Below are 18,224 nucleotides of genomic sequence, written 5' to 3' on the forward strand. Positions count from 1 at the left end.
AAAATTACTGACTCCCCACTCCAGAGATGCTATTTCAGTAGATTTGTATTTTGGCCCCTGAAGCACTGTTTGTAACAGGTACCAGGTGATTTTCATAGAGGAGGTCTGTGAACCACATTTTAAGAGGTGCTGCTAGTTTTTAAGTTTGTGTCTTTTGATCCAATTGACTATAGATTGGTGCCCTGACTTTTATATTTTCATTATTGAATTACTTGACATGTTAAAAATAATTACTTTTTATTGATAAAGCCTTTGCATATGATGCCTTAATTTTATAATTGCTGCTCCTTTCTTCTCCAATATGACTTTTTGTTTAGGTTTTAACTTAGTGTCCATGTCTTCCTGGAAGTCTTTCCTGCCTCACCCTGTACCTCACTGAGCACACATTTATTACATTATGCAGTCACAGTAGTCTTGACTTTTCTGAAAGTGATAGTTCCAAGACCTCAGTGGATGCCTGAAACCATGGATAGTACCAGCCCCTTTTATATATGTTTTCTGTTCATGCCTTCACCCACAAATTTAATGCCTTTTCCACCTTAACTAAGACTAGGACTGTAACTTTTGCGATCTGAGATGCAAAGAAAACCTAGCCTGAATTCCTTTTTTCTTCTTCACAACTTCAGAAGATTTGTTCTTAGCAAAGACTTTAGTAACTTCAGCATCTGGGTTTTTTCATTTATTATTAAGTCAAAAATTTTATCTCTTAAAGGAAGCACTTTCTGGCTTCTCTTTGGCATATCTGAATGGCCAGCATCACTAATCTTGCACTTTGGGGCCTTTGTTAAGTAAAATCAGGGTTATCTGAACACAGGCACTGTGATAGTGTGACAGCCTGTCTATCTGATACCCCACAGGCTATGAAATGAGTAATGGGAAGGGAGCACTAAAGTATAGATATGCAAACAAAGTGATTCACATCCTGGGTGGGATGAGACAGGGAGGCTCAAGATTTCATCATGATACTCATAACTGTGTGCTATGTGAAATTTTTGAAATGTTTATTTCAGGAATTTTTCATTTAATATTCCAGACCATGGTTGACTACAGGTAACTAAAACATTGGAAAGCAAAACTTCAGATGATGGAGGATGACTGTATTGCTTTACATAATTGTCCCCCTTCCCCATTTTCTTGTGAGCCCTGTGATAGCAGGGTACTCTGTCTTATTTATTGTGATCTAGTACAATATTTAGAAATTTGCGGGCACTCAATATATATTTGTTAAATGAGTGATTGATGATTTAATGAATATGAATTTCTATTTATTTAAATAACTATTACATTTTCATCAGGATCACTGTTAGGTAAAAATATTCACTTCATATATTCAATACACATTTGTTTAATATCCAGTTAAGGACATCATGTAAATTTCAATTTTATGTCCTATTTCTTTCAAGTGAGGAAATTTTTTCTTCAAATTCTAAGATGGTGCCAGCAGTTCTGCAATGATATTGGGACAGATCAAAGGAAAACAACAAAAACTGGACATTTTTTATTCAACAAGCACTAATTCATTTCCCACTTGATCAGAAGCTCATATCCCCTAGACCTTATAAATATAATGCCTTTCCTTCAGAAGAAGTCACCCTTTTCCCTTCAACCTTGTTTACCCTACTGAATTCTCCATCATAGGTTTTGTGGGTTGCATCTTTAAATTCTCAAACTACAAGCCTCTGCCTCATATTTCATTTTTCTCGACTCATGCATGTGGCCTAGATTGTAGTAAAGTGTGCTGTACTCATATAAAACTAATACAATGTAGAACTAGGTTTGGTGCCTAAAAATCCAACTAAAGAGGAGGAATGACCTCCCAACTCTCTAGGAAAGGGGGAATCTAGACAGCTAAGTCCAATGTGCTTATGTTCTAAGATACATTTTTGCATGCATCAGGAGTTTGCAATTCTTGCCCCACATCAAAACCATCTTAGAAGATCCCCAGTACCATCATTCTCCATTCCCTCTCTCAACCTTCACGTGCATGTCTTTTAATTTAGAATTCACAGAGATAGGAACTGGTATTTCTGATAGGAAAGGTAACTTGGGAAATTATTGTTATATTTAAAAGCTATAGTATTCATAGGAGAAGGGAGGCCAAGGTAGTAGTGCCCCTAAACTGCTGAGATGCCTATAGTTCCTTCATGAGCTTAAATTCTAGTTTCCTAGAAATTCCTCTCAGTAGAATACCTAAATCTAGCAAAGAAGATTGGTTACCATTTCTTAGGTTGGTTAAGAACTACTGAGAATAGTATGGACCCAGGTGAACAAAATGTGACTGAACTTGTATTTTATTTTTCCTCAGTGAAGTGCTAGAATAAAAGCCAGGAACCTAGACATAATTTGCTGGTCCACCATTGAGGAATCTATACCAGATATTAAGGAAGAAGGTACTTTTCATAACCATCTGAGAAGCAAATCACACAGCCTGTTAGACATCAGAAACCAGACTTCAGATTAATTTGACATTCCTCATTTATAGTGCAGGAGCCCCAGTTAACCACCTGACTTAATTCTTTCTTGCTAAGATCTTAGAAGGGAAAATACTAGATTTCTTTTTTTAAGATTTATTTATTTATTTATTTTTAATCATTGTTCAAGTACAGTTTTCTCCCCACTACTCCTACTCCAGCCCACCCACCCAACCCTCCCTCCTTCCCCCATTACCCCCACCCCTAGATTTTGTCCATGTGTCTTCCAAATTTGTTCCTGTAAACCCTACCCATTCCCCCCTGAAATTCCCTCTTCTCTCCCCTCTGGTCACTGTCAGACTATCCCCTATTTCAGTGTCTTTGGTTATATTTTGCTAGTTTTTGCTAGTTTGTTTTGTTTTGTTGTTTAGATTCCTGTTAAAGGTGATATCATGTGGTATTTGTCTTTCACTGCCTGGCTTGTTTCGCTTAGCATAATGCTTTCCAGCTCCATCCATGCTGTTCCAAGGGGTAGGAGCTCCTTCTTTCTTTCTGCTGCATAGAATTCCATTGTGTAAATGTACCATAGTTTTTTGATCCATTCATTTACCAATGGGCATCTAGGTTGCTTCCAGCACCTAGCTATTGTAAATTGTGCTGCTATGAACATCGGGGTGCAAAGGTTCTTTTGTATTGGTGTTTTAGTGTTCTTAGGATAGAGTCCCAGCAATGGAATTGACGGGTCAAAAGGCAGATCCATTTTTAGTTTTCTGAGGAAGTTCCATACTGCTTTCCATAGTGGTTGTACCAGTCTGCAGTCCCACCAACAGTGCACTAGGGACCCCCTTTCTCCACATCCTCTCTAACACTTGTTCTTTGTTGCTTTGTTTATGATGGCCATTCTGAACTGGTGTGAAGTGGTATCTCACTGTGGTTTTAATCTGCATCTCTCTGATGGCTAGCGATATTGAGCATCGCTTCATGTGTCTTTGGATTTTCTGTATGTCCTCCTTGGAGAAGTGTCTGTTCAAGTCCTTTGCCCATTTTTAAATTGGGTTACTTGTCTTCTTAGAGTGGAGTCGTGTAAGTTCTTTATATATTTGGAGTTTAAACCCTTGTCTGAGGTATCTTTGGCAAATATGTTTTCCCACACAGTTGGTTCTCTTTTTATTTTGATACTGTTTTCCTTAACTGTGCAAAAGCTTTTAATTTTGATGAGGTCCCATTTGTTTATTCTTTTCTTTATGTCCCTTGCTCTAGGAGACAAGTCAGTAAAAAAGTTTCTGCGTGAAATATCTGAGATTTTCCTACCTACGTTCTCTTCTAGGACTTTAATGGTGTCACGCTTTATGTTTAAGTCTTTTATCCACCTTGAATCTATTTTTGTATAAGGTGTAAGTTGGTGCTCAAGTTTCATTTTTTTTGCACGTAGCTGTCCAGTTCTCCCAACACCATTTGTTGAAGAGGCTATTTTTATTCCATTTTATGTTGCTGCTTCCTTTGTCAAATATTAATTGACCGTAGAGGCTTGGGTTTATTTCTGGGCTCTCTGTTCTGTACCATTGGTCCATGAGCCTGTTTTTATGCCAGTACCAGGCTGTTTTGATTACAGTGGCCTTGTAGTATAGTTTAGTGTCAGGTATTGTGATCCCTCCTACTTTACTCTTCTTTCTCAAAATTGCAGCAGTTATTCGGGGTTGTCTATGGTTCCATATAAATTGTTGAAGCGTTTGTTCTATGTCTGTGAAATATGCCATTGGTACTTTAATAGGTATTGCATTGAATGTGTAAATTGCTTTTGGTAGTATGGACATTTTGATGATATGAATTCTTCCAATCCATGAACACGGTATATGTTTCCATTTGTTTGTGTCTTCCTTGATTTCTCTCCTCAGTGTTATGTAGTTTTCTGAATACAGGTCTTTTACATCTTTGGTTAGGTTTATTCCTAGGTATTTTATTTTTCGTTTTGCTATTTCAAAAGGGATTTTTCTTGATTTCTGCTTCTGCTGTTTCATTGTTGGTGTACAGAAATGCCTTTGATTTCTGGATATTGACTTTGTATCCTGCTGTTTTACCAAATTCATTTATTAGGTCAAACAGTTTTTTGGTGGAGTCTATAGGATTTTCTACGTACACTATCATGTCATCTGCGAACAGTGACAGTTTTGTTTCCTCCTTTCCGATTTGGATTCCTTTTATTTCTTTTTCTTGTCTGATTGCTGTGGCTAGAACTTCGAGTACTATATTGAATAGAAGTGGTGAAAGTGGACATCCTTGTCTTGCTCCTGTTCTTACTGGAAAAGATTTTAATTTTTGCCCATTGAGTATAATGTTGGCTGTAGGTTTCTCGTATATGGCCTTTATTATGTTCAGGAATGCTCCCTCTATTCCCACTTTACTGAGTGTTTTTATCATAAATGGGTGCTGTACTTTATCAAATGCTTTTTCTGCATCTATTGATATGATCATGTGGTTTTTGTCTTTACTTTTGTTTATGTGATGTATTACATTTACTGATTTGCGAATGTTGTACCATCCTTGCATCCCTGGAATGAATCCCACTTGGTCATGGTGTATGATCTTCTTAATGTACTGTTGGATGCGGTTTGCCAGTATCTTGTTGACGATTTTAGTGTCAATGTTCATCAGCGATATTGGCCTGTAGTTTTCTTTCTTTGTTGTGTCTTTATCTGGTTTTGGAATTAAGATGATGTTGGCCTCATAAAAAGAGTTTTGGAGTCTTCCATCTTTTTGGAGTTTTTGAAATAGTCTGTGAAGGATAGGTGTTAGTTCTTCCTTAAATGCTTTGTAGAATTCTCCGGTGAAACCATCTGGTCCAAGGCTTTTGTGTGTTGGGAGTTTTTTGATTACTGCTTCAATTTCTTTTGCTGTTATTCGTTTTTTCAGGCTTTCTGCTTCCATTTTATTGAGTTTTGGAAGATTATATTTTTCTAGAAATTTGTCCATTTCATCTAGGTTTTCAAATTTCTTGGCATACAGCTCTTAGTAGTAATTTGTTACAATCCTTTGTATTTTTGTGGTATCTGTTGTAATCTCTCCTCCTTCATTTCTGATTGTGTTTATTTGGGTTTTCTCTCTTTTTTTCTTGATGAGTCTGCTTAAAGGCTTGTCGATTTTGTTTATGTTTTCAAAGAACCAACTTTTGGATTCATTGATCCTTAGAATTGTGCTTCTAGTCTCTATGTCATTTAATTCTGCCCCGATCTTGGTTATTTCCTTCCTTCTGCTTGCTCTGGGCTGTCTTTGTTGTTGTTTCTCGAGTTCCTGTAGACGGAGGGTTAGGTTGTTTGTTTGAAATGTTTCTAACCTTTTTAGGTGGGCCTGTATCGCTAGGAACTTCCCTCTCAGGACTGCCTTGGCTGTATCCCATAAGTTTTGGGTTGTTGTGAGTTTGTTTTCCTTTGTTTCCAGAAACCTTTTCATTTCTTCCCTAATATCATTCTTGACCCATTCATTGTTTAATAGCATGCTGTTTAATCTCCATGGATTTGAGTGTTTTGGGTTATTTTCCTTGGGGTTGGTTTCTAGTTTCAGTCCCTTGTGATCCAAGAAATTGCTTGGTATGATTTCAATTTTTTTGAAATTGTTGAGGCTTGTTTTGTGTCCTATCATGTGGTCAATCTTTGAGAATGTTCCATGTACATTTGAAAAAAATGTGTATTTAGCTTCTTTGGGATGGAGGGTTCTGTAAATATCAGTTAAGCCCAGTTCGTCTAGGGTATTGTTCAATGCCACCATATCTGTTGATATTTTGTTTGGAAGATCTGTCCATTTTTGATAGTGGGGTGTTAAAATCCCCCACAATAATTGTGTTACTGTCCATATCTTTCTTGAAGTCCTCTAAGATTTTCTTTACGTATTTGGGTGCTCCTATGTTGGGTGCATATATATTTACAATATTTATGTCTTCTTGGTGAATTCTTCCCTTGAGTGTTATGAAAGGACCTTCTGGGTCTCTCTTTATTGCCCTTCTTTGGAAGTCTATTTTGTCAGATATGAGTATTGCTACCCAGGCTTTTTTTCCTGTCCATTCGCTTGGAAAATTTGTTTCTAGCCCTTCACTTTCAACCTGTGAAGATCTTTTATCCTGAGGTGGGTCTCTTGTAGACAGCATATGTGTGGGTCATGTTTTCTTATCCAATCAGCTATGCTATGTCTTTTGAATAGAGCGTTTAATCCATTTACGTTTAAGGTTATTATTGATAGGTACTTATTCATTGCCTTTTATGTACGTGTGATCCTCTCTCACTCTCTCTTTTCCTTTCTTTCCTTAAAGCAGGCCCTTTAGCATCTCTTGCAGAGCTGGCTTAGTGGAGGTGTATTCTTTTAGACTTCTTTTGTCTGAGAAGCTTCTTATTTGGCCTTCTATCTTAATTGAGAGCCTTGCTGGGTAAAGTAGTTGTGGTTGCAGGCCTCTGGTTCTCATTACTTGGATTATTTCTTGCCATTCTCTTCTGGCTTGGAGTGTTTCCAGTGAGAAGTCAGCTGGTAGCCTTATTGGGGCCCCCTTGTATGTTACTTCCTGTTTCTCCCTTGCTGCCTTTAAGATTCTCTCTTTGTCTTGAAATTTTGCCATTTTAATTATGATGTGTCTTGAGGTGGGCCTCTTTGGGTTCCTCTTTATTGGGACTCTCTGTGTTTCCTGGATTTGTGTGACTTTTTGTCTCATCAAATTAGGGAAGTTTTCCATTATCACTTGTTCAACTAAGTTTTCTATCCCTTGTTCTTCTTCTTCTCCTTCTGGTATCCCTATTATACAGATATTATTACGTTTCATATTGTCTTGCATTTCTCTTAATCCCTCTTCATTTTTTCTAAGCCTCTTTTCCTTTTCTTGCTCTTTCTGGGTGTTTTCTTCTACTTTGTCCTCTAGCTCACTGATCCGATCTTCTGCTTCATCGATCCTGCTTTTCATTCCTTCTACTGTCTTCTTCAGTTCAGAAATCGTATTCTTCATTTCCTCTTGGCCCTTGTTGAGAGTTTCTATTTCCTTTTTTATGCTGATGTAGTTTTCATTGAGTTCATTGTAGCTTCCCTGTAATTTCTGGTAGCTCATTCTGAGCTCATTGAGCTTCCTGACAATCACTGCTTTGAATTCAATATCTGAGAGTTGAATTGCCTCTATTTCATTTAGCATTCTTTTTGAGGCTTCCTCCTTTCCTTTCATTTGGGGATTATTTCTTTGTCTTCCCATTGTTTTTGAGACTCTTCTTATTCGCCTCAGCTTCTTCTATTGATCTGTTCTGGCTCCCTGGGTTTATGGTGTGAACTTATTTAGTAGAGTAGCAGTGAGTTTCAGTGGTGCTGTTTCCTTGATCCCCCGAGCTCACTGGTCTTGGGCTGTAGTTTAAGTTGGCTTTGTGTTTGCCTTTGGGATTTTGATTGTTGTTGAGTCTTTCTTTGGTGGTTCCTTCCCACCAGCTGGTTAAATGTGGGTCACTCTGTCCACCACCTTCTGTATTTTGTTGTGCTGGTGAGGGCAGGTTGTGTTGAAGCTGGTTCTTCTGTGCGTACAAGGTTTAAAGAAATCTTGCTCAGTTGTTTGTATTGGGTACTGTCTCTACTGTTTAGTTGTATTTCCAGATAAGTCCTGGATTGAGGTTTGTGTGGTTACTACTCCCTCCTTCACATTCTTCTGCTGTTATCTGTTAGTGGTCCCTTTGTTGTTGGGTTTCCTCTTCCAGTGGGTATCCTGGTGTTCACAACCTCCACCTATTCTATTTTGTCATCAGTTGGAGGGGGAAGGCAAAATGGTTTAAGACAGCACCCGAGAATTCTATGCCATTTACAGTAGTAGCAAGTAGGGAAGATATAGGAGACCCTTTCACTATGTATAGTGTTAACCGTGGTCTTCCACCCAGTTAGCTGATTTTTAGAAAGGATGGAAAGAAGATAAGACTCTTGTTGGGGGAGGAAGGATTGTGAGTTGGATCTATAAAGCAGGGAGGTTGTGGGAGGTCAGATTCTGGGGTAAGGTAAGAGTAAAGGATAGTAAATACTTGTAGTGTGTGAGAGAACAGAGTTAACCACTAGAGTAATAGAGTAAGTTCAGGAAACTTTGAAATGGTCTAAGATCTGGGGGGGGGGGGGGGGGGTTGTGAAGTAATTACAATTGCATGGAACAGCAGTTATTTACAATAATATTATGGCAACAATCATATGACAGAGTCTATGAGATCTAGGTAACAAGAATAGGGAGTACAGAAGATCGAGTAGTGTGCTGATGGGACACAGGTGAGTTAAAGGACAGTAGATTAGTAATACAGTATAGAAAGAGATATCAGGGGAAAGCTGTCAGGTCATACAATATATCCAGCCTAGCAAAGCAGGCTATACAAAAAGAAGCGGGATATAAAAATACTGTTAAAAAAAGATGTAGGAACACTGTAAAAATAATAATGATACAAATATGCAATAACTTGCAGGTTCTCTGTAATAGCAGAGTGACATTTATCTCACTGTCCCAGCTGTTGTGATGCCCCTTCTTTGGGTTCAACTTTGGTCTTTTCACAGATCCAGGATTTTGTCTCACTTGTAGGTATTTAGAAAAAATTTAAAAAAGTAAAAATAGAAAAGGCAGACGAAGGAAGGAAGAAGAGATAAAATTGGAGGACAGGAAGGAAGAAGGAATAAAACAAGAAATCAGGTAAGAGAGGAAAAAGAAATCAAAAGAGAATAAAAACAACAAAAATTATAAAATTAAAAATTGTTAAAAAAATAGAATCAAATTAAAAAGTCTCTTGGTTTCAAAGTGGCCAAACCGGTTTTTCTGCTCTTGCTGGCTGAGGCCCCTGCGCCCTCGCACCCATGGCTGGATAGCAGGGAGGCTGTAGCCACTGATCACTTTAGGAGAATTCCCCAAACAGTGTGTGTGTCTATTCACTCCTTCCTCTTGAGAAATTTTTCCTGTTCAAGCCTGCCGCTCCCCTCAGTGGCCTGGCTTCTCCCACCAACAAATGCTCCTGCCAGACTGGTGACTGTGGGGGTCCGGGCTTGCTGCGTGACCCAGCCTCTCCAGTGTCTACAGCCTCCAAAGGTGCTCACAGCCCCCGCCCCATGTTTGCCAGCACCTGATTCCTCCCAGAGCCACTCAGACCTTGTTTGGCTGGGGAAGAAGCAGTTGTCCCGGCTCTCTCCCAAAGACCCTATGGCAAACCCAGCAGCGGGCCGGGCCTGGGGCTGCAGCCCCAGGACCACATGCTGGTCCCCAGGACCCTACCTTGTTGCAGCACTCTTCTTAGGGTCCGGTCTTTGGCCTTTCAGTTCTGCCACAATCCTTGGTCCCCTATTTTCAAAAATGCTGAAGTATGTTGGTTGCTTGCCTTTCTACTCCATAGACTGGTCAGGATTTTCTCCCCTGAGCAGAGGAAAGCCGAATCTGCTCCTTCCTACTCCGATGCCATCTTAGATCCCTATTTATTTATTTATTTATTTATTCATTCATTCATTCATTCATTCAAGTTTAGTTGTCTCCACGCCCCCCCCCCATCTGCTTCACCCCAGGTATCCCAACTCTCCATCCTTGATTCTACCCGCCTTTGGCTTTGTGCATATAACCTTTATACATGTTCTTTGTAGACTCTTCCCCCTTTTCCACCCATTATCACCTCCCACCTCCCCTCTAGTTGTTGTCAGTTTGTTCTTAATTTCAATGTCTCTGGTTGTATTTTGCTTGCTTGTCTGTTTTGTTGATTAAGTTACATTTATAGGTGAAATCATATGGTGTTTGTCTCTCATGGTCTGGCTTATTTCACTTAACATAATGCTCTCCAGTTCCATCCATGAGGTCTCAAAGGGTAGGAGCTTCTTCTTTCTTTCTGCTGCATAGTATTCCATTGTCTAATTGTACCACAGTTTTTTGATCCACTCATTTACTGATGGACAATAGATTGCTTCTAGGTGTTATAAATTGTGCTGCTGTTAACATTGGGGTTCATAGGTCCTTTGGAATTGGTGTTTCAGGATTCTTAGGGTATAATCCCAGCAGTGGAATTGCTGTGTCACAAGGGGTCTCTATTTTTAGTTTTTTGAGGAAATTCCTTACTTTTTTCACAGTGGCTACACCTGTCTGCATTCCCACCAACAGTGTACTTGGGTTCCCTTTTCTCCACAATCATGACAGCCCTTGTTTGTTGATTTATTTATGATGGTCATTCTGACTGGTGTGAAGTGATATCTCATTGTGTTTTTAATTTGCATCTCTCCGATGGCTTGTAATGATGAGAATCCTTTCATATGTCTCTGGGCCCTCTGTGTGTCCTAAAGCTTATGAATGCAACCAAGTTCAGGCAGAGGGAGGCATTTCAAAAATCTATTTATAAGAAATTGATCAACAAATAGAATTGATGCTATATCAATAGATGTAAATCAAATTTGATTTCTCTTCTTTTTTCTCATTGCTGTTACATTTAATCTCCACCATTTTGTGCCTGAAATGTTGCTGGAACCTTATAAGTAGTCTTCCTGCTATATTGTGGTCCATTCCATCCAGGCTCTCTAAATGTATCTCCAGAGATTGATCCCTATGTATAAATCTAACCATGTCTCTCTCTCATTTAACTCTCTCTCCCCTGCCACCACATCCCCACACTGATTAAATAGTGCATGGAAATTCAGCCTTACTTCATATGGCATGCTAAGACTTTTAAACCTGGCTGGATCAAACCTTACTTCTCTTCATTTGAATTTTTTCCCCAATGTACAGTCTGAACACTGAACATTTCATTGATTTCAGATGTGTATCTTTCTTTGGGGTTTTCTTACCCTTAACTCTTTGTCCACTTGTTATTCTCCCTGACTGGAATTATCTTAGCATTTTGTTCTTATTGGGGAACTTCTACTTTCCCTAAAATTTAACTCAGAATGTTGGTCTCTTTGTGAAAAATTCTATGATTTCCCCCAACAAAGTACTTGCCTCAATTCTGTCCTCTCTTTCTTCCTAAGAGGATATCTATCAAATAATATTATTTATTATAATATTTATCATTTATTATAGCAATTGATATTGATGTGTTTTTTCATCATTACATTATAGCTTTCTTGAGGTAAGAAGCTACAGATTATTCATGTGTGAGTCCCAGTATGTATAATAATTTATGGCACATACTAGGTACTCAAAGTATCTATTAGAAGAATAAATTACCCCTCTTATGATTAAATAATACCACATTATATGATTTAAGGTTCACTATAAGTTAACTGTTTCTCCACAAAATATATACTTTTGACTTTTTAATTTTAAAATTTATATTAGCTTTAAAAAAATTTGTTTAATTATTTGAACCCATAATTAAAAATATTGTCCTGAACTTTGAAAGGAGTAATACTTGAAGTTTTATGAGATGTACAAAATATGCATAATTTAATTTATTGGGCAGAACTTTTTCTGAAATTAAATTTTAATGAGGAAAGGAGAAAAGAACAATATTAGATAATATGACAAGAGGTAGAGAGAAGGGAAGTGTAGAAAGGATGCTGTGCATTTACTCAAGAGCATTTATTATGCCATGATTATGTGTAGGCCATGTGTTAGCCACTGGGAATACAGATAAGTAAGAAATTCAAAAAGAACTCAGGAAACATAAAGGGGAGCATAGAAACATTTAATAGTACATTTCATTTATATCACAATTGTATATAAATCCAGGCCTTATCATCATCAAACATCAAACTTGTCTTTTGCCTCAAGTTTTCTAAATTTGTTTAATTATACACTTTACATGTAATTAGTTATATGATGGCTATTTTGAGTTTCAGAGAGGGATTTTATTTATAGATATCCCCCATTCTTGGACATAGAGAAACCCATTTGTTTTAGTTAATTAGCTGAAAGAATTTAATTAATCAGATATTATAAACAATACAATGAGCACTGACAAAACTACCACTCAAAACAGTAACTGACTATAACTATTGCCTTTCCTCATTTCTATTACCTAACTTGTTCCACCTGATGAAAGCCATATCTTAAAAGTCAAGCTTTCTTTTTTATGTAACTTTTTATTATAGTCTATGTGTTCCTTGACATATATTTAAATTATTTTAGTTATTTTTAGTTTAATAAAAAAGAACATCCTCTGATGTAATATTTTGGAATTATTCATTTAATATTATTTCGGTAAAATTTATTCATATTGTAGGTCTCTGTGGTTTACATAATTTTTTGTGATATGAGATGGTTTTGCATCTAATCATGGTGGCCATTTGGTTTGGTTCAAGTTTATATACTCAATAGCAATTTTGATCCATTACTACTAAGTGGTATAAGGGTTTCTTATGATCTTGATTTGTACTGCTCTATTTTTTAAATAATGGTGACCATCTATTGATGTACTTACTAGCAAAGTGTATTTTGTCTTCTGTGAAATATCTCACACCCTCCCCTGATTCCACTGAAATCTCTGTGTGTCAGTCACCGGCCAGCAGTAACGTGGAGCACTGCAGATGATCGAGGAGATGACAGAAATACACATGGACTACTGAGTCCTGTGGAGGAATAGGAATAGAATGGCCACTCTCTCAAGGGAGGAGTGCCACGCCTTCCCACCCAAGTAGGCTTTTATTAAGGATACAGATATAGTTTGTTGATTATAGTCTGGCAGGGAAGATCAAACTGGTAAATAACTTTCAAAGAGCTAAAAGAGCTCTTGCTGAGTTGGAGTCTTATCACCTAAAAACTACAGGACTAAAGGGCTAGTTTCACTTCCTGCCCATGCCTTCATATTCTAATTAAGAGTATCCTATAGCAAAGTAAGTTTCACAGGGTTTTGCATATTCTCTGCTTCAGGCTAATTACCCTGGGAGGTCCACTGTCTCTAGTCTAGACTGCACCACCCCTTGTCATCACTACAGGCCTGAGGGGCAGAGGAGACAAAGACAGCCAAGAGATTTGGATTTCTTACAGGTAGAATAAGGACTCAGGCTTTGTCAAAGCTGAAGGGGTGGGGGTCGATCACCCCCTCTTTTCCACAGCCCCCTGAGTCTGTCCCCAAGGGCCTTCCCACATGATGGTGCCTGTCTTAGATCCATCCTCCTCTGAGGAATGTTACCCATCATTGGCTAACTGACCAGACACGGACCAGGCAGCACTCACGCCAGGGAGACAGGCATGTTTCCTTAGTGTCTCTCACTCAGCCTTAGCTTTGGGGGGTTGCAGCTCCTGAAACCAAGCAGGGCAGACCCCAACATCTTTGTGTTTTTTATTGATTTGCTAGAGTTCTTTATAATATTTTAATAATTATTTGTGATGATTTTGTGTAGTGTAAGCATGTTTTTCCAGTTTGTAATTTATACTATTTTCATTATAAAGATATCTTTTAATGAGCAAGTTTTAAATATTGATAAAGTTACACTGAACATTTTTTTGGAGTCCCTGTTTTTTTTCTCATTTAAGAAAACATTTCCTACTTTTAGATCTGACAGATACATACATATACTTTCTACTAACAATTTCGAGGGTTTTTTTTTTTTTTACATTTAAGGTCATAATCAATCTGGAGTTCCTTTGTGAATATATGTTGTGCTAATTTCATCTTTCCTCATAAGAGTTGCCATTTTTGTGTCTCCATTTACTGAAAAGTTCCTTATATCCCTGCTGTTTGACATGCTATATTTGTCATATACCAAAGTCTAATGTTTCTAGATGTGTTAGTAGGTTTCTCAATTCTCATCTGTCTCTATGCCAAAGTAACTGTCTTAATTAAATCTTCATAAGAACTCTTAAAGTTAAGTACAGCAGGTTCCTCTTTCCTGCTATTTCTCAGAAATATTCCAGATATCTTTAGCTTTTTATACATTTTTATAATCATATTACCAAATATTGTGAAAAACTGAATTGGAATTGTGATTAAAATGTAGTAGATTAACTTGGGAGAGAATTAATATCTTCACAATACCTTCTTCATATCTATGAACATGGTATATTTCTCAATTTTTCTAGTTTTTTATATAATTTTATTCTATTTGAGTCTTACTACGTATCTTCTATTAATTTTGTAGACACTTGATATATGTAAACTTCATCTATTTCAACTTCTCTTATGTATATTTCTCACTGAAATTACTATTTCCCTCTACATTTTTTGTGTGTACATATTATTACAAGACATGAATATAATAATACATTTTTGATAATTAATTATTTGTCTCCAAAATGAGTTAAAAGTGAGTTTCTTTTCTTTTGACATAATTTTTTAAATAATTATTTTATTTTTAAGTACAGTTATCTGACTTTTATCCTCCCACCTCTCCCCCCCGCCCCATCCTGGCTATCCCCACCTCTCTCTCCTGATTCTATGCCCCCATTAGTTTTGTCTATGTGTCCTTTATGGTTGTTCCTGAAAACTCTTTCCCTCTTTCCCCCCATTATCCCCTCCACCTCCCTTCTGGTTAATGTCAGATTGTTCTTAATTTCACTGTCTCTGGTTACATTTTGCTTGCTTGTTTGTTTTGTTGATTAGGTTTCACCTAAAGGTGAAGTCATATGGTATTTGTCTTTCATTGCCTGGCTCATTTTACTTAGCATAATGCTCTGCAGTTCCCTCCATGCTGCCGCCAAGGGTAGGAGCTCCTTCTTCCTTTCTGTTGTGTAGTATTCCACTGTGACACAATCTTTTTTAAATTGAGGTATTTTAGAGAATTGAATTTAAAAAACAATTAATAGTATTTTGGTTAGGTGAAAACAAAAGGCTTTAAATGGCAATTTTCCCTCTACAAATGAATTTTTCCACATTGTTATGGGAATGAAGAGGAAGCTAGAACAATTAAGTGATGTTTAGTGCTTTATACATTTTTTAAGCCCATAAATATTATATACATGGAAAAGGGAAAATGTAACAGCTTGCAATATATTTCACAAAAAAATGGGATTTAACATAATTATTGTTCTCATTAAATAATATAGATGTATGCATTAAATCAGTATCAATTATGCATGTACTATAATTTTTTCTAATGAATTTTTTGTAGAAATATTATTTTCATCCATAGACCCACTGAAATATACTAAATATTTTGGGTTAACTTTAAATTAAACATCATGAGTATAATAAATACTACATTATCTTAGATAATTTGCAGTTATCTAGGAATTTTTTGAAATAAGATTAGACTTCCTGGGATTTGGATCACATTGTCCACTGAAAAATAAACTCTATTACACAAATTTATAAGCCATTGCCAATGCCCTAGATTTCTTTTATTGCATATCCAGCTGAAATAGAACAAGAAAATCTGATGGATTGGCATGTATCATAACTATACACAAAGTGGGCTTCTTTACTAACATTTTTGTTTTGGCCAAGTGTCATGGGTAAATCTAAATATAATGATTCAACAAATACATCTATAAATAGATTACATTTGAAAGTAAAAGATATTTAGCTTTCTCAATTAGTACTCAGGAATGATTGAAAGGGGAGTATAACTTGAAAATATATGGATTCCTATGAGCAATCGGTAGTCTTGGTTTTAAAATTGGCTTGTAGCAATACACACATAAAGTCTTTTAACTGAATATAAATTTAGCTTTCCTTCAGTTTTTAGTAGTTTTTAGCCCCTTCTTTTCTGGAGAGGTAGAGCTAATGTTATATCAGTCCAACTGAATTTTAATTAAGATAGAACACAAAAAACTTAATAATTAAGATGTTAGAAAACAATTTCCATGACCACAAATGAACTGTCGGTTCATAAAACTTTATCACTTAAACTAAGACAAAAATGTTCTCACTTGCAAATATTATATTCATGAATGATGAAATAATTCCCTATGTATAAAAATGCTTAGAAGATATAATCCCAGAAAAAATGTATAACATTTTGTTTTAAATTTAACAGTAAAGAAGAATCATCAGTAACGACATATACGAATAACTTTGAGAATTCAAAGATTACAGGTAATCTTATTTAATTTTTAAACAAATCTGTGGCTTTGTTAAAGTCTACAATTATAACAATCTTACATAGATACAATTCTATTAACTTTTCAGATACCTATATCCCAACAATTGTTTGTTCTCATGAGGAGAAGGAGGACTTGGAAACTGGTAATCAAAATGTAAAAGATGTGAACAGGGAACATGATGAACTTAATGAAAAAGAATTAAAGTTGATGGTAAGTGTTCTGTTTGCCACAGTATTAGAGAAAATGAGTTATTTAATGTTTCAAAGGGGCTACAATGCTGGCCTTTCAATAGCTTCAACTAATGTAATTTGCAAATGTGAAAGTACAGCCTATTCTGTTCTAGCTTGATCAACAAGGCACTTTGATTTCAGTATGTTTCTTCTGCTCTCTGCAGTGATAAATTAACACTCATTCTTTACCTTTTTATCAGCTCTGAATAACAGTTTGTAAGAATTACAGAAGAGGTAGCACTATTCTGATGTACATTTCTAATCTTTGTGACAAGTGTACACTTAGTGTAAACTTATCTGTAACAGTAGAGAGCTGAGCTAGATGATTGCTAAAGCTCTGTCCAGCACTACAAAATTACATTTAGCAACATTTTGTTTTACTTTCATCTTTGTGAGAATCCCAAAGTTCTATATAACTGGAAAGTATTAAATTACAAAATGAGAAAATATTCTGTGCTATATTTTGAAGACAGGAACCAACCACAGTACTATACAATTTAGTATTAAATTTGTTATAAATTTCACACTTGGTAAGCATTCAATCTATTTGGAATTTGGAAGGGGTGGGTTACATATTTTTTATTAAAAAGGAAAAATAAGAGTAATGAGTGAATCACATAATCTATCCTTTACTGTGCACTTGGTTAGAGCACTTGCCATTAGAATACATAGATTCATAATTATCTAAGATTAAAATGACATTTGCCTCTTCAAGTGTCAGGTCTGAAACAGAAAAAAAAATATAGCTCATCTTTTTAACACATATTCTCCCTTTTCTATAGTGATAAGGGAGCTGCATCACTAAAGTGGGCAATATACTTTGTTCTAACTTTAAGAAACTACAAAGTTGTCACCATTATGAGAATTCTTACCAGCAGAAAGTTAACATAGCCATTTTTTTCAAACCACAGAATAAAATGAAAGAGAACTGAAAAATTACATACTTCACCAATTATACCTCATTAAAATGCAGGCTCAGATACAAGTTTATTTAGAAGTTACTGAAATTATATGTCCAATAAATGAACAGGAAGCTTTAATTTAGAAGCTAATTTGCTCCATGATGACATTAATGCATAAAACAATGAAGCTCTATAATAGATGGAAATACAACCACATTTGTAGAACCCACACGCATAGGCTTACAAGACAGCTGTGCAGTTGACAAGTAACATGAGCCTTATGTGAGAAGAAGGGGGAAATGTAAGATTTGCATATAATTATTGAGATCATGCAAATGTCAGTTATCAGGAGAAAAAATACACAGGCATCTCACTGTTAAATCCTGACAGTTGGCATCACTGAAGAGCTCAAACACATTTGAGTATGCGTTGGCAGAGGGTCATTAAAACAGAATTTGCAGAGACATTAACTCCCTCACTTTTCTTTGAGTGACGTTTTACTATTAATAGTTTGCAGAGGCTTTGCAGAAAACATATTAATAAAAGAAGCTGTAATAAGGGCACCTACAGCAAGTGTGAATGGAGAAAGCCACTCTTTAATTGATTAGCCTGGTGCAATCAATGTTTATATTCTAGGTGGTGAGAAAGTGCAATGACAAGCAAGAACAGTTGAATAATATAATGTGTTATTTGTAAGCTGGGAAGGAAAATGATTAATTTTGGTCTCTTTCTTATTACTCTCATTCCCAAGTCATAG

The 18,224-nt window shown here is 36.4% G+C and overlaps 1 protein-coding gene across 2 annotated transcripts in view; it reads left to right on the forward strand.

The window, feature by feature from the left end:
* The window catches only part of PPP1R3A (protein phosphatase 1 regulatory subunit 3A), an 80,116-nt gene that overhangs the window by 56,246 nt on the left and 5,646 nt on the right, over nt 1–18,224 (forward strand). For both annotated transcript variants that reach the window (XM_028525172.2, XM_036010822.1), the window contains 2 exons: nt 16,269–16,327; nt 16,421–16,545. In XM_028525172.2, coding sequence (XP_028380973.1) covers nt 16,269–16,327; nt 16,421–16,545 — 184 coding nt within the window. The remainder of the gene's footprint in view (nt 1–16,268; nt 16,328–16,420; nt 16,546–18,224) is intronic.

The sequence above is a fragment of the Phyllostomus discolor genome, chromosome 10, assembly GCF_004126475.2.
Source record: "Phyllostomus discolor isolate MPI-MPIP mPhyDis1 chromosome 10, mPhyDis1.pri.v3, whole genome shotgun sequence".
Taxonomy (NCBI): Eukaryota; Metazoa; Chordata; class Mammalia; order Chiroptera; family Phyllostomidae; genus Phyllostomus; species Phyllostomus discolor.